The sequence below is a fragment of the Sander lucioperca genome, chromosome 1 (assembly GCF_008315115.2).
Source record: "Sander lucioperca isolate FBNREF2018 chromosome 1, SLUC_FBN_1.2, whole genome shotgun sequence".
Taxonomy (NCBI): Eukaryota; Metazoa; Chordata; class Actinopteri; order Perciformes; family Percidae; genus Sander; species Sander lucioperca.
This window is the reverse complement of record NC_050173.1, coordinates 36,419,175-36,437,917: the sequence shown is the minus strand read 5'-3', so window position 1 is coordinate 36,437,917 and position 18,743 is coordinate 36,419,175. Positions and strand designations below refer to the sequence as shown.

General features: G+C 42.7%; 2 protein-coding genes across 3 annotated transcripts in view; one reads left to right on the top strand and one right to left on the bottom strand.

Annotated features, from left to right (window-relative positions):
• Positions 1-1,827: 1,827 nt before the first annotated feature.
• fgf16 (fibroblast growth factor 16) lies at positions 1,828-8,029 on the top strand. The gene is made up of 3 exons (XM_031319726.2): positions 1,828-2,719; positions 4,379-4,482; positions 6,665-8,029. Exons 1-3 carry the CDS (start codon positions 2,416-2,418, stop codon positions 6,908-6,910), a joined length of 654 nt encoding a protein of 217 aa, XP_031175586.1. The 5' UTR covers positions 1,828-2,415; the 3' UTR covers positions 6,911-8,029.
• Positions 8,030-9,844: 1,815 nt separating this feature from the next.
• atrx (ATRX chromatin remodeler) overlaps positions 9,845-18,743 on the bottom strand; it is a 44,626-nt gene continuing 35,727 nt past the window's right edge. For both annotated transcript variants that reach the window (XM_031319547.2, XM_031319546.2), the window contains 5 exons: positions 15,773-15,922; positions 13,258-13,374; positions 12,127-12,222; positions 11,780-11,908; positions 9,845-11,464 (listed from right to left, as the gene is read on the bottom strand). In XM_031319547.2, coding sequence (XP_031175407.1) covers positions 11,240-11,464; positions 11,780-11,908; positions 12,127-12,222; positions 13,258-13,374; positions 15,773-15,922 — 717 coding nt within the window. In that variant the 3' untranslated portion in view covers positions 9,845-11,239. The remainder of the gene's footprint in view (positions 11,465-11,779; positions 11,909-12,126; positions 12,223-13,257; positions 13,375-15,772; positions 15,923-18,743) is intronic.

Below are 18,743 nucleotides of genomic sequence, written 5' to 3'. Positions count from 1 at the left end.
CCATGACACACCCGTAAGATTTATAGTGGCATAATTAGTAGCAGTGAAAAAGGCCTGCGTGCTTTGGAGGGTCAATCATACTGTATCCCACTCAGAGCCAGTCACATCTGCCTCCAAATAAATTGCACCACCACCACAAGTTGATGAATTAGCCAAAAACAAGAAGCTCGGAAATTTATCAAAGCCTTACGGTGACATCAAAACAATCATACAGACTTTGGTTAATTTTAGCGTCCTATTTGTCACCATTCATGGAAGCGTCATAACTCCCATTTCTCTACAGGGAAGCTGCTGCTGCTGCTTGTGATGAGCAGCTCTGAGGAGAGAACTCCCCCTCAAGACGGGGGTTTCCGAAAACAGCTTGAAGGAGGTCTAAAATAACATGCCTAATAGTTAAACGGTGTTATTGATGTAATCACGCCCTCCCCTCCCACCTGTCCTGCTGTCACTGATATCTCAAGAACAGTGAACTAATTAAAACACTCCTGGAGTTTGTTTTCATTTCGATGCTCACACAGAAATAAAGTCTTCACTAAACAGCTGCGGTTTATATATTTTTTCTGAGAAGCCACAAGTTGGGACCTGTTGCCCCACTGTGCACAGAAGAGATGTAAAATCCCCATTCAATCATAAATTACACCTATTCTTCATTATTCCTGTTGTGGCTTTCTCTGCGTTCCCTTTCATGTGTATGGTGGCGAAGCTCACTGTGCACCTGAAATATCAAACTGTTTGACATCAGAGGAACTTTGGCTTCAGCTGACATGAGATGTGAAGTAACTAAGTACATTTACTCAATCAATGTACTTGCTTTGATTGTACTTTACTTGAGTATTCAAATGTAATGCCACTTTATATATTTGACTGCAATAGTTACTTTGTGCTTTACAGATTATGATTTTACATCCATAACATGTGAACATCTTAAAAAAACAAATTAATAAAAATTCAAATTAGCACTACCTCAACATAAATATGTTACTTTCAGTACACATGAATGCCTTTTTTGCATAACGATTACTTTTTTCTACTACTTTAGTAAAAATGTTGAATGCAGGACTTTTACAGTAGTTCATTTTTATTTATTTTTAATAATGCATGTATGTATTGCTACTTTTACTAAATTAAAGGATCTGGATACTTCCTCCACCACTAGTGCTAGTCCAGGGAGGACATTTGTTGTGAATTATGACAGTTAAGTAGTTAAATAGATACGTGTATATCTTTCTTTTCACAGTGTGTGGTGATTTCTCTCCTGTTTCATGAAGTTACATAATTACTAAGCAGCAGAACTCTTGTGGAGAGGCAGCAGCTTATTTAAAACGTTGCACAAAAGTCAGTTGGGGAAATCAACATTTTGAAAGATTAATGTTGGAGAGGTTTTAAAAGAAATTCTAAATCTAACAGAACCTCTGATGGCTCCAGAGGTTTATACAATCTCTGCAGCAGTCAGATTTGATACTACACGTCATCAGGATTTGTATTTTCCCTTTTTTTTCCCTTCCTTGCCAGTAGTACAAGTGGTTAAGCTGCTGGTTTGCTGGAGCACATTGCAAACGTTGTGCAGAGGGGCGAGGAAGCACCTGCTTCCAACAAGGAGGTGGAGAAAAAGCTCTCATGAAAACGTCCAGTGGTTGGCACTGACACTTGTGCAAGAGGTTGGATTGATCAGAGATTGTGCACAGGTTATTTAGATAATCTTGTGGGGGGGGAAACGTTCGCCTGATGCTTTGTGGTTCTCCTTTCTTTTCCTTTTTTTTGTTTCAAGGAGAGGCTATGGTGTGACCAAAAACACAGCCAGTAAATTATGGATTGCCTTTGTGGTGGAGTGGTTGTTAGTTTATGATAAAAGTAGCTTTTCGGCTTTGTGCCAGCTGTCATTTGTGTTTGAACAATGATTATCTTTGCTTCTGCATCTGTGTCGCATTTTAATGCACCACGAACTGTTGCCAGAGTTCCCTGCGCCAGGATGGGCGATGTGGTTTTATCAGACAGCGTCGGACCACAATCAGGAGCACAGGAGCTATGAGAAGATACTTCTGGACTTGGATTTGCTTGGTCGGAAGATAGATACAGCTTTCTAAGAGGGCAGTGACAAAAAAACCTGCAGACAGCAGCATCATCAGTGGTAAAAGTTGGACTGAAAGTGCACATTCAGTGAGGAAACTGATGCGCGTAAGAAGGGATGCCAGCCAGGCGTGGCTTGTGTTTGAATATCCAATGTGAGAATACGTGGGGAGTATGTATATAATAGAGTCTTTCCATCTGATAAACAGAGATATCAAACTGATGATTATAGCAAAGGACGATCAATAACCTGAAAGGACTCTGCTGATTTTGGAGGAGCACGGCGCGCTGGGTACGCTTTGGACTTGTGTAAACTTTTCTCCCTCCTTGAGTCACCGAACATTTCAAATGCCTTCGCTTAATTTGACAGCTGTGCACACAATGGCAGAGGTCGGGAGTTTTCTGGGGACACTCGACTTGGATTTACAAAGCTTTCCTGCACTCGGGAATATGCCCTTACCGGAGTCTCCAGTGGGCTTGAATGAGCGCCTTGGGCAGATTGAAGGGAGGCTGCAGCGGGGGTCGCCTACGGATTTCGGGCACCTCAAAGGGATCCTGAGGCGGCGGCAACTCTACTGCAGGACCGGCTTTCAGCTGGAGATAATCCCCAATGGGACTGTGCATGGGACAAGACAGGATCACAGCAGATTTGGTGAGACAATTTCTTTAGCATTTAACTTGTTCTAAATCGGAGAAATTCGAACTATTGAAGATTCTGTCATATATGACTTGCCTTGACTATATATAGTGTTTCTGCCTCAACTGACACAAATGTGCCTTCCGTTTAATAGTACCAATTAACCATCAACAGTTTATTATATACAATCACGATTAGAGAAGTGTAAATTAAAAGGGATGAACTATGGCCTCCGGTAATCTCGAGGAAAGCAATTATCAATAGTATAACATTTAATTACAGTTTTGCCATGCGATATATCTTGTAGCCTACTATCACTTAAGATCATTTTCACCGCTGTCACTCTAAAACTGGATGAAGTGCGTTTAATTAAGAGGCTTTTTCCTGACGCACATCCCCAATGAATACTCATTCGTGCGTCACTGTCACCTGGCGCGCAGGAAAGAAGAGCCACACACCTTTTTCTGGCAATCCCCGCTGCGCGTGGGGGCAGGTGTCTCTCCTCAGCCGCAAACAAGCAGCGCGTGCGCGTCTCGCAGTCACAGCAACAACTTGCGCGCGCACGCGCCCGCAGCTCTGAAGATTTGGTACCATTGATGTAAATGGAGCGAGGTGCGGCTCGCGGGAGAACGATAAACAAATGAGGTCAGAGGGCAGATACGCACATGTCTCGCGCCTCATATCCATGCAGTCATCTCACAGGTGCACTCGCTGCGGAAAGAGCGGAATAACCCTAAATTAAAGCATGACCACTGCGGAATTCAGGGAAGGTTTAATGTTCAGACTTAAGCCAAAACAAGCCGGTTTACAGGGATGGGTGGTCCGCGTGTTTGTTTCTGGCTTCACTTAGTTATAAAATGCAAGGTCTTTGCAGAACTGCATGGAAGACATGGCTTTGATTAGAGGGATATGAAACACACTCCTAGCCCCACAAAAAAAATTAGAGGGATCTTCTCTGTCATCCTCTGGCAGCAGATGAGGTCGGGGAGATGGGGACCAGGTGGCTGTAAGCTGGCCTCTGCCAGTCAGCACAGCCAGCTGGATCCTCTCTGGCTAACCTCTGCATCACAACAACGTTTCATTGTACCGGTTGTTCCCCTGCCTTTGAAGTCACACTTTACAGTAACTGCCAAGTGAGTCAGCAGCAGCCCACTAAACAACTTACCCACATCTCAGCTTCATAAAAGTGACTTCTCAGTCTGTATTAGTAGCTAGTGGGAAGTCCCAAAGACAGGATGCACACATTTATAGACACCACAGTCGTTTATGATTTAATGAGTGATGTGTGCACTTTAGACTTTTTTAAAAGCAAGATAAAAAAAATCAAATAAATCTTTATCTGGTGCATCCAGGCCATACGTGTGTCTTTTCTGCTTTAATCAAAGACAAAATAAGTTATGTAGTGATCTTAAAACATTTTTTCAATAGTAGAATGGAGATGCAAGCAGTTTTTTTCCTTTGAACATTTGGAATAATAGTGACTATAAAGCCACATGACAGGAGGAGCAGTAAACTACCAAAGCAAAAATAAAGCTCCCAAAACCAGTTAACTGGTGCATATGTTGACTGGTCTGCTGTCACACAAATGGAGGCCACTTGCTGGGGATGGGGCAGTTTGCTTGTGGGTTTCCCTGACTGTTTTTTGTGCATCGTGTGTGCATTGTTTGACCTCAGGTATCCTGGAGTTCATCAGTCTGGCAGTGGGTCTGGTCAGCATCAGAGGGGTGGACGCTGGACTCTACCTCGGCATGAATGAGAAAGGAGAGCTCTATGGGTCGGTGAGTCGAAAAACCTCTTCCTTTCATTTACAACCCCGCCCTCGCCATGCAGCTCAGGGTCTCATTCACAACAAGTCTGGCACTCAAACACACGTTACTTGTTTTACGGAATGCACTATTTTCCAGCCACTCTCAGAAAATTAACCTTTTTTGTCTTTCCTTTTTTTTTTTTTTACAATACACGTCAGTACTGAGCTATCAAAAATACATTTTCAGGAGCAATCTGAGAGCCTGTTTGTTATCAAGGTTCCTGTACGTGGCAGATGGGAAAACCACAGTGAGACAAAACAAGTATGTTTCTTTTACAGAGTCTCACACTCTCTGTCACATACTTCCCTTTTCTGCAATATGGGGACCAGAGTAATTAATAAAGACAATAGACCCAATAAATAATGACCAAAAGCAACACCGTCTGGCAGTGGCAAAGAAAACAAAATTAAAAACTTAACATATTTGTTCATTGTTCATTATTGTTTCCCATGTGTATGGATTCAAGGAAAAGAAGAATTTGCAGCTTTAGAGAGCAAACCAACCTCTTCATTTAGTGTTGAGATATACAGAAATATTTACATATTTTTCCCAAAGTGGAGACAGAAATGTTTGGAGTCACTTTGGATGTGTGCTGCGTGTTGAATTTAGTGGAGATCACCTCTCTGTACACAGCTGGGCTCAAGTTCGGACTGCAGTGTTAAATATATTGTGCTTCTCCACAGTAAATGTAGTATCTAGAGAACATTTAGGTTTGTTTTGTTTTTTTTTCATCCTGGCTGACTTTCTCTGATATGCGGTTGGTATCTGGAGACATAAAGAGAGGAAATGGAAGAGATAAAGACAATCAAGGGGAAGTATGTGAGGGTTACCTGTATCAGGTGTCCCAGGGCATTACCTGAGGGCCTCTCAGGTCTCAGACTCCCCCTGGCTCTGAACATTTCAAACAGAGGCTACTTTTTAAGCAACGCCATTATGTTGAAAGTGCAGATATTGTTACTGCGTGCTATCAGAGTCTGGCATCCTGAAGCTTTGACCCTGGGGGAGGGGGGTGGGTGAGGGTGGGAGGCAGTGATTTGTGGGGGTGGGGGTAATTGCACACCTGACTGAGTCACCTGACTGAGAGAGGGAGCGATGTAGACACATCTGTCTGGAGCTGAGAGGCCAGGAGGTGGAAGGGGGAGGGGAACAGGTAGAAGGGTGCTTCCGTCCCACAACTGCCAGACCTTGACAAGCTTTTGATCCGATGAGGTTTGTGTGTGTGTGTGTGTGTGTGTGTGTGTATTAGGATGGAGCTGGCCCAGTCATGTGCCCTCAGGGCTGTGTTTACAGACAACAGCTCCACCACATAGCCGCAGCCAAGCAGAGCCTGACAGCCAATCAACAAAATTGCTGCTGGAATAAAAACCGAGACTCTTGCACAAACACTTGCTAAAACTGTAACGTGTGTTAAAGGCAGAGACTGACTGATCACGAACATTTATCTTGCTGTGTAGAGAAGCCACCTCCTAATAGCCAAAAACAAAGTCAGTGTCATAGAGGAAGAGTGGGCGATATAGTGACACCCTTGAATAGGGTTCACATTGGCCTTCAGTGATACCCTTGACTCCACTGAGTTTTGACCCTCTTGCTGCATGACTGACTGGTCTTGGCAGCAGAGTAGCTCTAGCCCTAATGTCTCTCATTGTTCCCACACACTCACTCAGCCAGCACACTCTCACCTGCTGAACCCGCAGCCATCGCTCATGCTGCGCTGTCAGTAAAGACCAAGGCTGTGTGTGTGTGTGTGTGTGTGTGTGTGTGTAACAAAGTCAGAGAGCGAGGGAAGATTGTACGCCTGCTCGCTGTTCTTGTTGCATCACGGGAGGGAAACAATTCTCCATTCACAACTAGAGGTTAACAGGTCTTAGGAATGAGTGTGGGGCGTAAAGTGGAAAGCACCTCGTAATGACTTCCCCACTTTTGTCATAATGAGCACCTGCATTAATGAGGTCCTACTGGTTCACTCAGCTTTCACATGTAGTCCAGAATAGGTAATGAAATACATAAACTAGCACATCAGGAATCTGCATGCAAAGTGGCATCACCCATCTCAATCTCAGCTGCTTTTAATCAGGTTTCTGTTGCAAATGTCGTGTGAGCAAGACTTTAGCATATGACTGATGATGACGATGTGCTGTTTTCTCTCCGGCAGAAGAAGCTGACAGCAGAATGTGTGTTCAGGGAGCAGTTTGAGGAGAACTGGTACAACACCTACGCTTCAACTCTGTACAAGCACACAGACACGGGACGCTTCTACTACGTTGCCTTAAACAAAGACGGCTCGCCCAGGGAGGGCAACAGGACTAAAAAACACCAGAAACTCACCCACTTCTTACCCAGGCCGGTGGAGATTGAAAAGATCCCTCAGGAATACAGGGACTTATTCCAGTACAGGTGACCAGTGCTTACACTTGGAGAACTGGTTACATTTGGAGGAATAGACATAAAACAAGAGAGAGGGGGTGTTGTGGATATTTTGGACCTGGTACAGAACTGTTTACCCTCAGCTCCCCCTGAGGTCACTGTGTTTGTGCCTTGGCCCACTGCCAAGCACTGACATAAACATTGTGCATGTTCCTGGATGTTGGCGGGAAAGTGATCTTGTAAAACCACTGCATGGACGTGGACGGAGAAGGCCTGCATGACTGCCCAGCTGTAGGGTGATCAAATCAGGTGCCATGTTTTCTCAATAACCACTTTTTGGAGATAAATGCGTAGATACTGAAATGAATGGTTGACTATGAGAAGACTTTCAGGAGCTCGAAATGACGGGAAGCACTGCAGACATCACATTGTGCATTTGTCATGCACTATACACAGTTAAATGTAAGAAAGGGAACATTCCACATACACAGAGATCGGAGAAGAAGAAACGCAAGTGACAGGTTGGGGATAGTCAGGTACTAAAGAAGAAGAATGTCTGCAAGGCAGAGATCAAACTGTTAAAAGGAGAACTGAAGTTTGATTAAGTCGTCTTCAAAATCAAAGATGAAAGAGGGGAATACAATCTCTAAGATGAATGTGTGATAGATGAAAGAGCACTTACTGCACATCCCCAGTCCCAGCTGTAGGCTCACTTACTCTCCCATTTAATCATTTGATTCTAATGATCTCATTCATCACATTTAAATAAAATATCAAGCGGCCTCTTGTAGGAATTGTATGCAAAACAAGTGATTAAGCTCGGGACAAAAGCACTTCTCTGACTGTGGTTGTAAAGAATTGTGATGGGCTTTTTTTTAAAGGATGGTGACTTGTAATGTTCAAAGTGTGAGGAACATTACTAAAAATGCAAGCAGCTGAGGTGTACATATGGGTGATCCTATTTATGAGATGTACAATATATTTATTTTCTACATATAAAGTATAAATATAAATCTATATATTTATTTATTGCAAAGACTTTATTTTGTAATGAACTTGAAGTTATCTGGACTGTAGATTCTACTGAAATTACACACACTCAAAACAACTGCAATGATCGTGACAATAAAATTGTCCTGCTATCGAGAACTCATTGTGAGAGACTATTTTTGCTTTGATAAAAATCTTATGTACCAATTAAAACCAGATGTAGAATCTATGTGAATGTTGCCTTTCTTTCCTTTTATTTTTTAGCCATGCTAGCCTGATGGTTAGCAGGAGGACAATGTCGGTCAGTCGGACTTTGGTCCAGACTTGATTATCTCAACAACTGTTGGATGGGTTGCCATAAAATCTAGTAGACATTCATGGTCCCCAGAGGTAGACTCTTATTGACTCTCTTATTAGCTTTTCCTCCAGCGCCACCATGATGTTTACATTTGTGGTTTATACCTGATAATGAACAGGCCCATCTTAGCAACATTAAAAGGTAGCTTTCCTTTGTCTGGACACAATCGATTTAGGCTTTGCTGATGTAAGATAACTTGATGGAAGACCATTATTGTGCCGCACACTCATTATTAATAAAATACCTTAAATGTTGTTTTTAAAAGCAATGACTGCATGGCATTTTGTCCTGCTGTCCAAAAGATGGAGGTTAAAACATACCACAGATTTTTTTCCCAGAGGAGAACATGATACAATCCCATGCCAATTTGCCCTCATAAACCCTTTACAAAGTAATGTGCACAGGCCCTCTCTGTCTCCATAAGGTCTTAGTCAGCCTACATCCACCGTACAAAATCGGATTCCTTATGCAACTGGATCCCAGCTCCTAATTGGCTTTACACATCAGCATTGATTTAAAGCAGTGATTGGTTGTTCATTGCGGGGGCCTCACAGACCCCACTATGGTGTAGTCTGCAGCCTTTCAATGGACAGAAACAGCTGCCTGCTGCAGAGAACCAGCAGGGATGTGCTGCAAACCTGGAGTGGTGGTAATCTAGGGCTGAGAGGGGATGGGATCAACATTTCAACATCTGCAATAGTTGTAATGTTTCTCCACTGGCAGATATTTGTAAGCTGTGAGAGCAAGCTCCCCTGGGGGGGAAGGGAATGGAAAAGTCAAAGACATGCAGGGGAAAACCCTGGCAGACTGAGAAATGAAAACAATACCGGGAGAGGGAAAAATAGATGAAAGATTGAAGGGAGAAGAGTGTGGGACCAAAGGCACTAAGTGCTGTGGGTGTGAAATACAGGGGCAGTGCATCAGCATGTGTCAGCTATCTGCTTTCCAACTGTTAAATGAATAGTGCTAAATTTTCGGAAATATGCTTAGCTTTCATGCTGAGAATTAGATGAGAAGATCGATACCACTCTCATAACTGCACCATAAATATGAAGCTGGAGCCAGGAGACTGTTAGCTTAGCATAAAGACTGGAAGCAGGGAGAACAGCTCACCTGGCTCTGTTTGAAGGTAAAATAAATCTACACCATACCAGTTATATAGTTAGCCCTCCAGAGAGCACTGGCAATTTCATTTTACTGCTCAAATTTCCTGCAAAAGACATCTTTTGAATTTTGTGTCTATATTCTGGTCGTCAAGTGGTTTAAGAAACTGACCACATACTACAACGTCCCCGATTCAAGTCTGGCTCGGGACCTTTGCTGCATATCATTCTGCAGCTTTCTCCACTGATTTATTCTCATCTTCATCTGTCTAATAAGGTATACAATGCCAACATTTTGTTATCAGATATTATCGGTATAAAAATTGGTTTAAGCCTTAAAAACCACCATCAGTCAGTCTTCATCATGCAGGTGCATACAAGTGTCTTGCTAACCAGAATTACAAAGTCTCCTACCAACATTCCCCTTTATAAATTCAGTCAAAGGAATGCACTATATACAATATTATTTGTTAATGTTTCAGTCCTTAAAAACAAATGATTCAAACAAAGGAGGTGCTCATCCTTTTGGTCACTTTATTAAATGTTATATTAAATACTTATCAAGATAATAGCAGATCAGATTCATGGCAAATCATGTTGGTGTATTTGCTAACATAAGAACATTCTTAGAGGGCAAAAAAGTTTCTCTACATTTATGAAATACACCTTGTGCAAACACAGGAGTCAACTAGAGACATCTCTTTGTGAGAAATGAACATATTCCTCTCGATTAACAGCTACACCAGTTTAACTATTAGAAGCAAAAATGTGCCAAAGTAGAATACAGGTATAGTCTGGGGGCCTGCCTAGTGAGACTAGTGTCCAGAAGGCATTTCTCACAAAGCAGAGGACACAAATCAGCCAGATATATAATAAGATTTCCTTCTTTACTCTTTCTAATCCACCATGAGACACATACTTCAAACTTTGACAAAGTAAAGGGAAAGATTTTGGGCCCTATGATATCTGGCTGAACTGGTTGTGCTTTGTGGGACCCAGTTACTCACCCAAGCTTGGAATCAACACAAGTGGAACATAAACAATGAACAGGACGCACAGTGCTATGCTAGACAACACGTGACAATGAGGATGATGTTACAAAAAGGTCATAGGAACCGGCAGGCAGTTTTGAACAACACAAGCATTCCATTACCATGTTTAGCGACAACTAATGAAAAACACTTAAAAGCATAATAGAAAAGATTCAACAAATCTCAAATCTCAGAACTTTACAGAGTTTTTTTTTTTTTTAGGAAATGAATATAAGGCTATATTTTTTTTTTCTGTTTTTATCGACTTATCAATTTCTTCTATCTCCCAAAAAGAGCAGGACTTAGCAGCTCCATTAGCTGCCGTCTTTGCTAGATATTGGTAAAGGAATCTACTGGGGCTAATAAGCGTGTAGAGCTTTACATAATAGAGTCCTGTCACCACGACGCTGGTCCCACTCAGGTTTAGTTATGCATTTGAAACAGTATAAAAAACCGAGTTTAAATAATAAGGAAACCATTTTTCAAGAGAAAAACAATGCAATGCTTAAAAGCATTGGGGGTGAAATTAGTTTCTTTAAATACATGAAAAATGAAGATATAGAACTTGAATAACATTAAGGCGGTATATACATTTTTCTGTTGAAATTCCTAATAGACTCCTTTCACACAGTCATTTATACATTATATTCCACCTTCTCTTAGTGAACTACAGAATGCAGAACTGAGTCTATCCCACTTGAGGCCCCAGTGGACAGCAGCCTAGTCTCAAAACTACTCCACCCTCTGCTTGGTGCACCAGATTGCTTTGAGCTCTGAGCGGTGGTGTCACAGTGTGTTTGTTACAGAGAACTTGGCCTCACTTGGACTGGCCCACTGGGAGCCGGCTGGCTGAGTGGGGGGTGAGGAAGAGTCCCTCTGACCTACAGGCCCTTGGAGGGCCCAGGATTCTTGCCCATGCCTTGATGGGAGTTTAGGCCGTGGAGCTGCTGGTAAAGCCCCAGCAGGTCCATTTGGCTGAGCCCTGCACCTCCCATCATGCCGTTCTGCATGGCCAGCTGGTTCAGGTAGCTGGCCTGGTTAGCCATGGCCATCTGCTGCTCCTGCACCTTCCTGTTGGTGATCAGCTTCTGCACGTACATCATCAGCTGGGCAGACACAAACAGAGGGACCGGTAAAATAACTACTAAATTAAATAAGTACCAGCTGAACAACCAAAACCTCACACATGAATATGAATATAATTGTTGCCCTTTCTTGGTCGAACAGACTGCATTGTTTTTATTATTATTTAGGTTGTACAACTTAAGTGTTCTTGAAGGGTGAATGAAAAAATACTTCTAACCTAACTTCTACCATTTCATTTTCATAATAAAATAGCCTGATTTGCTAGTAAAATGGTGACAGCAGATACAGTCTTTTAGTCTCCAGCTACTGTGGCTCATGCACAGAGCAGTTCTTACCGTCTGCTGCCTGGTGAGAACGTCCCGGTACGCGAGTTCCCTGCGCTTGACCTCCAGCTCCACCGTGGCCTGCCGTCCCAGAGCCATGGACTGGACCTGATTCTCTGTGAGTGCTGGGTTCTCCTTCCACTGTGGGGAGAGAGAATAGCTCACACATGTTACCATCAACCACCATCACAACTAGAATCACTCCACTAGCATCTTGCTGCAGGCCAGTGACAGAAATGTGACTTCATTAGAAGCGCTCCTTTGGACAAACGGAGATTAATCCCTAAGAAAAGTTAGACGTTCATCTTCACTGACATGAAGCTGATTAAAAAAACAACAACAACAAAAAAAACACTTACCAATCTGGCGATAGTATCTTCCAGTGACTCGCGTGATAGAGTCTTCAATGCATTTGTTGCTTCAATGACTTTATGTCGTCCCTGGTTTATAAGGTCCTGAACACAAATGAAGAAGACAGGTAAGCTTTTCTCATTATCACCAAAACAATGGATACATAACTGAGTATTCTTTGGCAGATATTTACTAGGGGTCGATCGATTATCGGCTGCAATATTCAGCATTTTTACAATTACCGGAATCAGTTTTTTTTATCCGACTGCCGAACTAATTACAACAGTAGTCTCACTCAATGTCCCGCCCACAGCACTACCTGATAGGCTATTACTTGTGATGTATAACTAATCAACATTAAGGATAGTTTCATTCGATTTACAGTTATTTTATTTTTTATTATTATTTAAATTTAATAATTGTTGGCTTCTTCTGTCAGTGTTGTTCTACAGTATTAACGTTGCATGTTACCTGTGCAGTAAGATGAAAGTACAGTGAAAATTGAATGAAAATAACAATGTTCATGACTTATATTGTTTTTCGGGGTGCATTGGTAAAGGGTTGCTTATATTTGTATATTGATTTGGAGGGGGTTAGAAATGGCAGGACTCATTTGTATGTTGAATAACTGTCAATATTGTGTATGTTTTGACTTTTATTTACATTTCATGAGTCAAATAAAATCAAATAAATAAATCTATAAATTGATTTTAAGCTCAAAAATCTTTACAATTTCACAAGAGGATGCATCACTTACTGAGTTATTGAATCACTTCTACACATAAGAGTCTGTCTACTTTCAAGGATACCGCTGCAACAACAGAATTTCTCCCATGCCATGACCACCAGAATTGAAGCCAGGATACATTTTAAACTCATTTGACATCCTTATTGAAGAACACAAGTTGCCTCTCGGACGTTTTGTCCTCTCCCTCATTCAGATGTGCCACCATGTATAAATAGCTGCTGCCCCAGACATGGAATATTATGGACTGTTGGGTGGAGGAGCGGGGCAGAGTCGGGACGTCGGCTACTAGACTGTTGTCACAATTAGCAGTGGGGTCTGAGGAATGTGGGGCGCCATGCCGTGGGGGAAGGAGAGGGAGGCAGCAGAGGGGCATATGGAGCTCATTACTTACCTCCAGCTGCTGGTTGGTCATGGAGGCCAAAGCCGCCATGTTAAAGGAGAAGTAGTTGGACGAGCCCATATCCATCTGGGGGTATGCAGACTGGAAGTTGGTCCTCATCGACACACCCTGAGAGATGAAAGACAGAGACAGAGGGGGCATCCAAGAGAAGAGCAGGATTAATTACACTTCAATTAGGCAGGTATTAAGAGGGCCACCAAGGGCATGATGGGAGAGACTTTATGTCATCACTGTGGTTGACCGGAGACAACAGTTCACTTCGCTCGTCAACCTCATTCACACAGGGACTGGTCCAGCTCTTCACTTCATGTTCAGTCAGTAATGTTGACCACCAAGCTTTAACCACTTCACACACACAACATGTTTCACTCTGCCAGAGTAACAAGGTTCCTGAAATCGACCTGCTTCTGTTGTATTAAACGTGCGTGTGTGAGAAGCGACCTGAAGTAAACAGTCTTGTCCCAGTAAAGGCCAGCAGGATGCCGATGTTTGTGTGTAATTGAGCCTCTGCTGCAGATGTTTTTCCTGTGCCCTGTAATCTGGCCATCCGGTATGTAGGGGTGTGTGTGTTTGTTGGGGGCCAGTGGGGGATCTTTGGACCTGGTCAGAGAGACAGGTGTGCGGTAGGGGTGTGACGAGACACACAGCTCACGAGACGAGACACGAAATTGGGTTCACGAGAACGAGACTTTAACACTATTTTAAAGAAAACTTAAATGATCAAATATGACTGGACAAATAGTCACAAAATGAAAAATGAGCACTGTGAAAGGTTTTGCCACAAAATCAAAAGGCTTTTCTCCTGTATAACTAACCTCGTCAGACCTAATAACTATGGTGTCCCTCTCTCCTCCCAAAACCTGTCCCTACGGCCTATTCATCAAATAATTATTCATTTCTTACACTGCACTATAACTATTTTTCTTGTATTTGTATCTTATAATTTTTTCGCCCGTTTTATTTTCATGACCTTTTTGATCTCGCTTTTATATTATATTGCAGCAAACGCTGTCTGCGTGAAGTTTTGAAAAGTGCAACTACACTTGTGTCCGCTTTACCGACATTGCCGTGTCTCACCTGCAGAGGTAGCAAACTTTCTCTCCGTCTGCACCGCACCTCTGCGTGTGTGTCGGAGCTGAGCCCCGCTCTCTGTGAAACATGCAGAGGACAGAAAAGCCCTCTCAGGTACCCAAATCTGGCACCGATTGATTTAACGTGAATTGATCCCGAGTAGTACCGACGTAATTCTGCAATTGTGCACTGATCATACTCACACACACACACACACACACACACACACACACACACACACACACACACACACACACGTTTGCTATTACGAAGTAGCCACTTCTGGACTTGAGCTTCATTCTCAGATGTTCTGCAGACTTCATACATCTTAAGACAGACACAAAATCTAGACTTGACTTCATATCCAAAACCAAACATTTATGACATGAGCCTCTTTAAGGTCTGCACCAAGCTGAAGTCACCCCAGTGAGGCCGAGGGCTCCTGGGATCCGTTTAGTTTTGGGCGCCTGATCATGTTCTCACAGTTTTCCCATTTCCTGAGTTGCAAATCTGATATTCATACACAGCTTTTCCTGGCCACCGCTGGCCAACCCTTAAGTTGTGAAGACATTAGCAGAGGCCGGGTTACGTTCCAGTTGTTTCTCCTACAAAGCTCTGAGTATACAATGTGATACTGAACAGCCTTTCGTGGATGAAAGTGATTACTTGTATATCTTTAGTGGCTGACAGATTGCAGTGATGCGAACGCAATTGAAATCCTCACATTCAACCTCAGCGCCACTGTTTTTCACTGTGACTGGGAACCCTCTGTTCTCTTGAAAAGCAGAGGAGCTCTGAGGGAAAAGCCGCTTAAGGCACACAGAGGGCAGAGGAGGGAGAGTGTGTTGGAAAAATAATCATTAGGCTGAATTAGAATCTAGGATTACACAGGGGGGGAGAGAGAGAGCGAGAGAGAGAGAGAGGAGACTTGCTCCCCCCCTCCTATGCACTTCTCCAAATAAACCCCACTAATTGCCCATTGATTTGTCCCACAAGAAAGAAGAGGAAAGAGGAGGGGACAATGGAGGAGATGCAAAAGAAAAAGAGAGAAAAGTGAAGAGTGTAGCACAGACAGAAAGAGTCCCTAACCCTCTGTGGACCTAAGTACTTACAGTAGTACTGACAGTGTTTGGACAGCCTCTCAATGATTTGTATAGCAGATCACTAGCCTAATGGCGGGCCTAAATGACTATCACAGTAGTAGGGCCTGTCATCTGCTTAATCTAAGTGATGAAAGGATTGTACAGATCCAACACTAACTCACACATCTTGACAAACTACAGTGGGGCCTCACTTAGCTCACCTTGCACTTTGATGTCAATGATTTGGAGAATGACACACAAGGGCTATGTGCTGCATGTGTGTGCGTTTGATTTTGGAACTGGTGGATATTTTTGTAACATGCATGTCTGTGTGGGTTTTTATCCTCGCCTACCTTTTTCTCTGCTTCATACTCGGCCCAGGCAGCCTTACGATCCTCTTCGCTCAGGGCTTCCTCCTCCTTGTGGTCCAGCAGGGAGTCGTGCTCATGGTAACACACAATCTGGTCCTTATTGTTCTGCAGCAACTCTGCCAGGAAGGGATCCTACAGGGGGAAAGGTGACAAAAAGATAGAAAAGGTGGTCATGGTGGCCTTGAAGGCATAATAGGAGGGGAGGGAGATGGCTCTGGGAAAGCTGAAGAAGGCCACAGTGGCCACCTAAAAATAGAGGTTACTATATATTTTGACTGACATCACAGCAATTTAAGGTCAGTGTCAGGTCTGTGTTAAACAATAGTCAGGTGCCCATATGAACACTAAAACAGGTTTTGCTTGCTGTCATCATTCCTCCTATTCATGCTGGCCATTAAAAGAGCCTCTACTAATGTGCTTTCAATGTAATACCTCTTTCACACCAATGACCAAGGTTATCTGACCAGTGTTCAACTCTTCTTTTAGCAAGGTTTAGGTGGGTCCCTGGTCATAACAATTCAGATACGACCAGGACCACAACCTGTGAGCAAAGCATAACAACTACTTTATGTGATGAAAATGGACAGAGCTTTACATGTCATATTCAGTAAACAACCAACATCACATACTCCAGTCAAGCTGTACACCACCAGAACTAATGTTTTGTAGCTACTTGAATTTGCCATTGCACAGTGTAGAGAGAGAGAGCGAGAGCGAGAGAGAGAGAGAGAGAGAGAGAGAGAGAGAAATAAAGCTTATTTTATGATTGGTTCACAGTGATTACGTTCAAAAGCAGAAATAAATAACCAAGTTCAGAGGATTTTGTGGAGACAGATGCTCTCGTCTCTTCTGCATTTCATTCATTGCAGCAGTAAACTGAAGGGTTACTCTAGTATCTAGTAGGCTACTCTAGTATCAATGTAACCACACTGAACATGCGTCTGGTGCGAGAAAGCAGCGGTGCTGTGGACGAAAGAATTAAACAAAACTTTTTTTTTTATTTTATTCATACGTTTACGTAACACTGAGTTCATATTGGAAAAACTAGGCACCAGTTAGCATGTGTACATCTGCTTTGTTACTGTGGTAAACAATACAAATAGGTCAACAAGACTGGAATACACAAATCCAATCTTGTTTCTAATGCTTAGATTAAAAAAAAAAAAAAAAATATATATATATATATATATATATATATATATATAGACTTGCCTGTAAAAAGGATTAAAAGACATGTAAAAAACCAACCCAACACAAAAATAAAGAAATAAATAAAGGTTGTTTTAGGGGGGTTCTGGTTTCCATGAATACACTGTTATTGAAAACAATACCTGAGTAAAATTAGGAGAGTTGGGCCAGGCTCTGCTCACACAAACATGGTTTAAATTACTCTCTGCAGCACGTTTGCTTTTCTTTGTCTTGACTTAGCTTTACATTAAGCTGGAACTTTGCAATCTGGAAACAACGTCATACAGAAGTTGCATCATTAACCACAACACGGGCCAATTTCACGGAGGGGCTCTGCTTTCCTCTCCTGCCTTTCTCTGTCTTGCTTTGAACTGTGACAATGAGTGTGAAGTTGCAAACAAAATTAATCATAGATGTCACTGGTATTAGGGAGGGAAAAAGAAACACCAAACTATGAAATTAAGCAGTGATTGGAGACCTGTATTGGATAAACAGAAAATAAACACCAGACCAGACGGAGTGAAACTAGATCCCTAAGAAGGGGGAGAAGAGAGCTGCATGAAAACTTTACAATAACCTATTTTTAGGCCTCACAACCCGAGCGAGTGACAGATATTGTGGCTGAAACGGATAGGAGCAGACAAGGCCACAGAGCTTCACACCCTTATACTCATCAACCTCCAACACTTGGGCCCTGAACCCAATTGTGCTGCCTATTGACACGTTTATGTTTGCCAGCCATCACACTTAATCAGGACAAAACCAGGCCACCCCTGAACAACCAGACATTTTGGAGCAGTGGCACAGCCAGTGATTCAACTGCTGTTTTGCTCTCTAATTAGGACATTAAAGCACAGAAGGACCTGTTGGTCTGACTCTGATATAGGGCGTCCATCGTGTTTTTTTTTTTCTGTGAGCACAAAGGTTTTTATTTTTTGCAGCAATAGTATAGTACAGTTAAGTTTAGTAGAGTTAACTACTAAAGTTTAAACTATGTATGAATAGAAAGCTGTAATCTGTTGAACCTGTAGAAAATGTGTGTACGTTTTATTCAAATGCATGAAAGAAAAGCACTTTGGTCGACCAGGCAACGGGTCAGTGGAGCTGCAGGTCAAATGACAGTATAGACACTCACACTGGAACCTAGTGCATTCAGGGATACCCAAGTAATCCCCACCAGCAGTGGCTCTGGGGTGGTCCGGTCCATCTCCACTCCTGTGTGTGTGTGTGTGTGTGTGTGTGTGTGTGTGTGTGTGTGTGTGTGTGTGTGTGTGTGTGTGTGTGTGTGTGTGTGTGTGTGTGTGTGTGTGTGTGTGTGTGTGTGTGTGTGTGTGTGGCCAGCACTAATGATTGAAGGTAAACTGACCTGGGCGATTGTCATCCTTATGGATCTGCATGGTAAAGCCTATCACTTTACTGCAGGGGAGGAGAGAAAGTCAGAGACGCTGGGTGGGCAGATGCTCAGACAGAAAAAGAGTTAAATTACCCCGCTCAACTCGACTTTTCGGCATTTGGCATCACAGAGTGTGTGTTGGTGGTGGAGGTGGCCATCTACGTCTGAGAATAAGCTCAAAACCTTTAGTTTAGACCAAAGAATCTCAACAGTGAACTACTGAATAGTCTCAATGAGGGCCTGATAATCAGCTGTTTTGATTGTAAACAGCACAGCACTTTGTGCAAAAGAATGCTTTTTATTCAACAAATGTTATTCAAATGTGCTCCTAATATAAAACAAGCTCTAAGCTGGAAGTCTTAGCTTCAGCTG

What these genes read in the sequence shown, in the direction of transcription:
- fgf16 (XM_031319726.2), top strand. Translation starts at nt 2,416, where the DNA reads ATGCCTTCGCTTAATTTGACAGCTGTGCACACAATGGCAGAGGTCGGG. An exon ending in ACAGGATCACAGCAGATTTG is followed by an intron (nt 2,720 to 4,378) that starts GTGAGACAATTT and finishes GTTTGACCTCAG; the next exon opens with GTATCCTGGAGTTCATCAGT. An exon ending in AAGGAGAGCTCTATGGGTCG is followed by an intron (nt 4,483 to 6,664) that starts GTGAGTCGAAAA and finishes TCTCTCCGGCAG; the next exon opens with AAGAAGCTGACAGCAGAATG.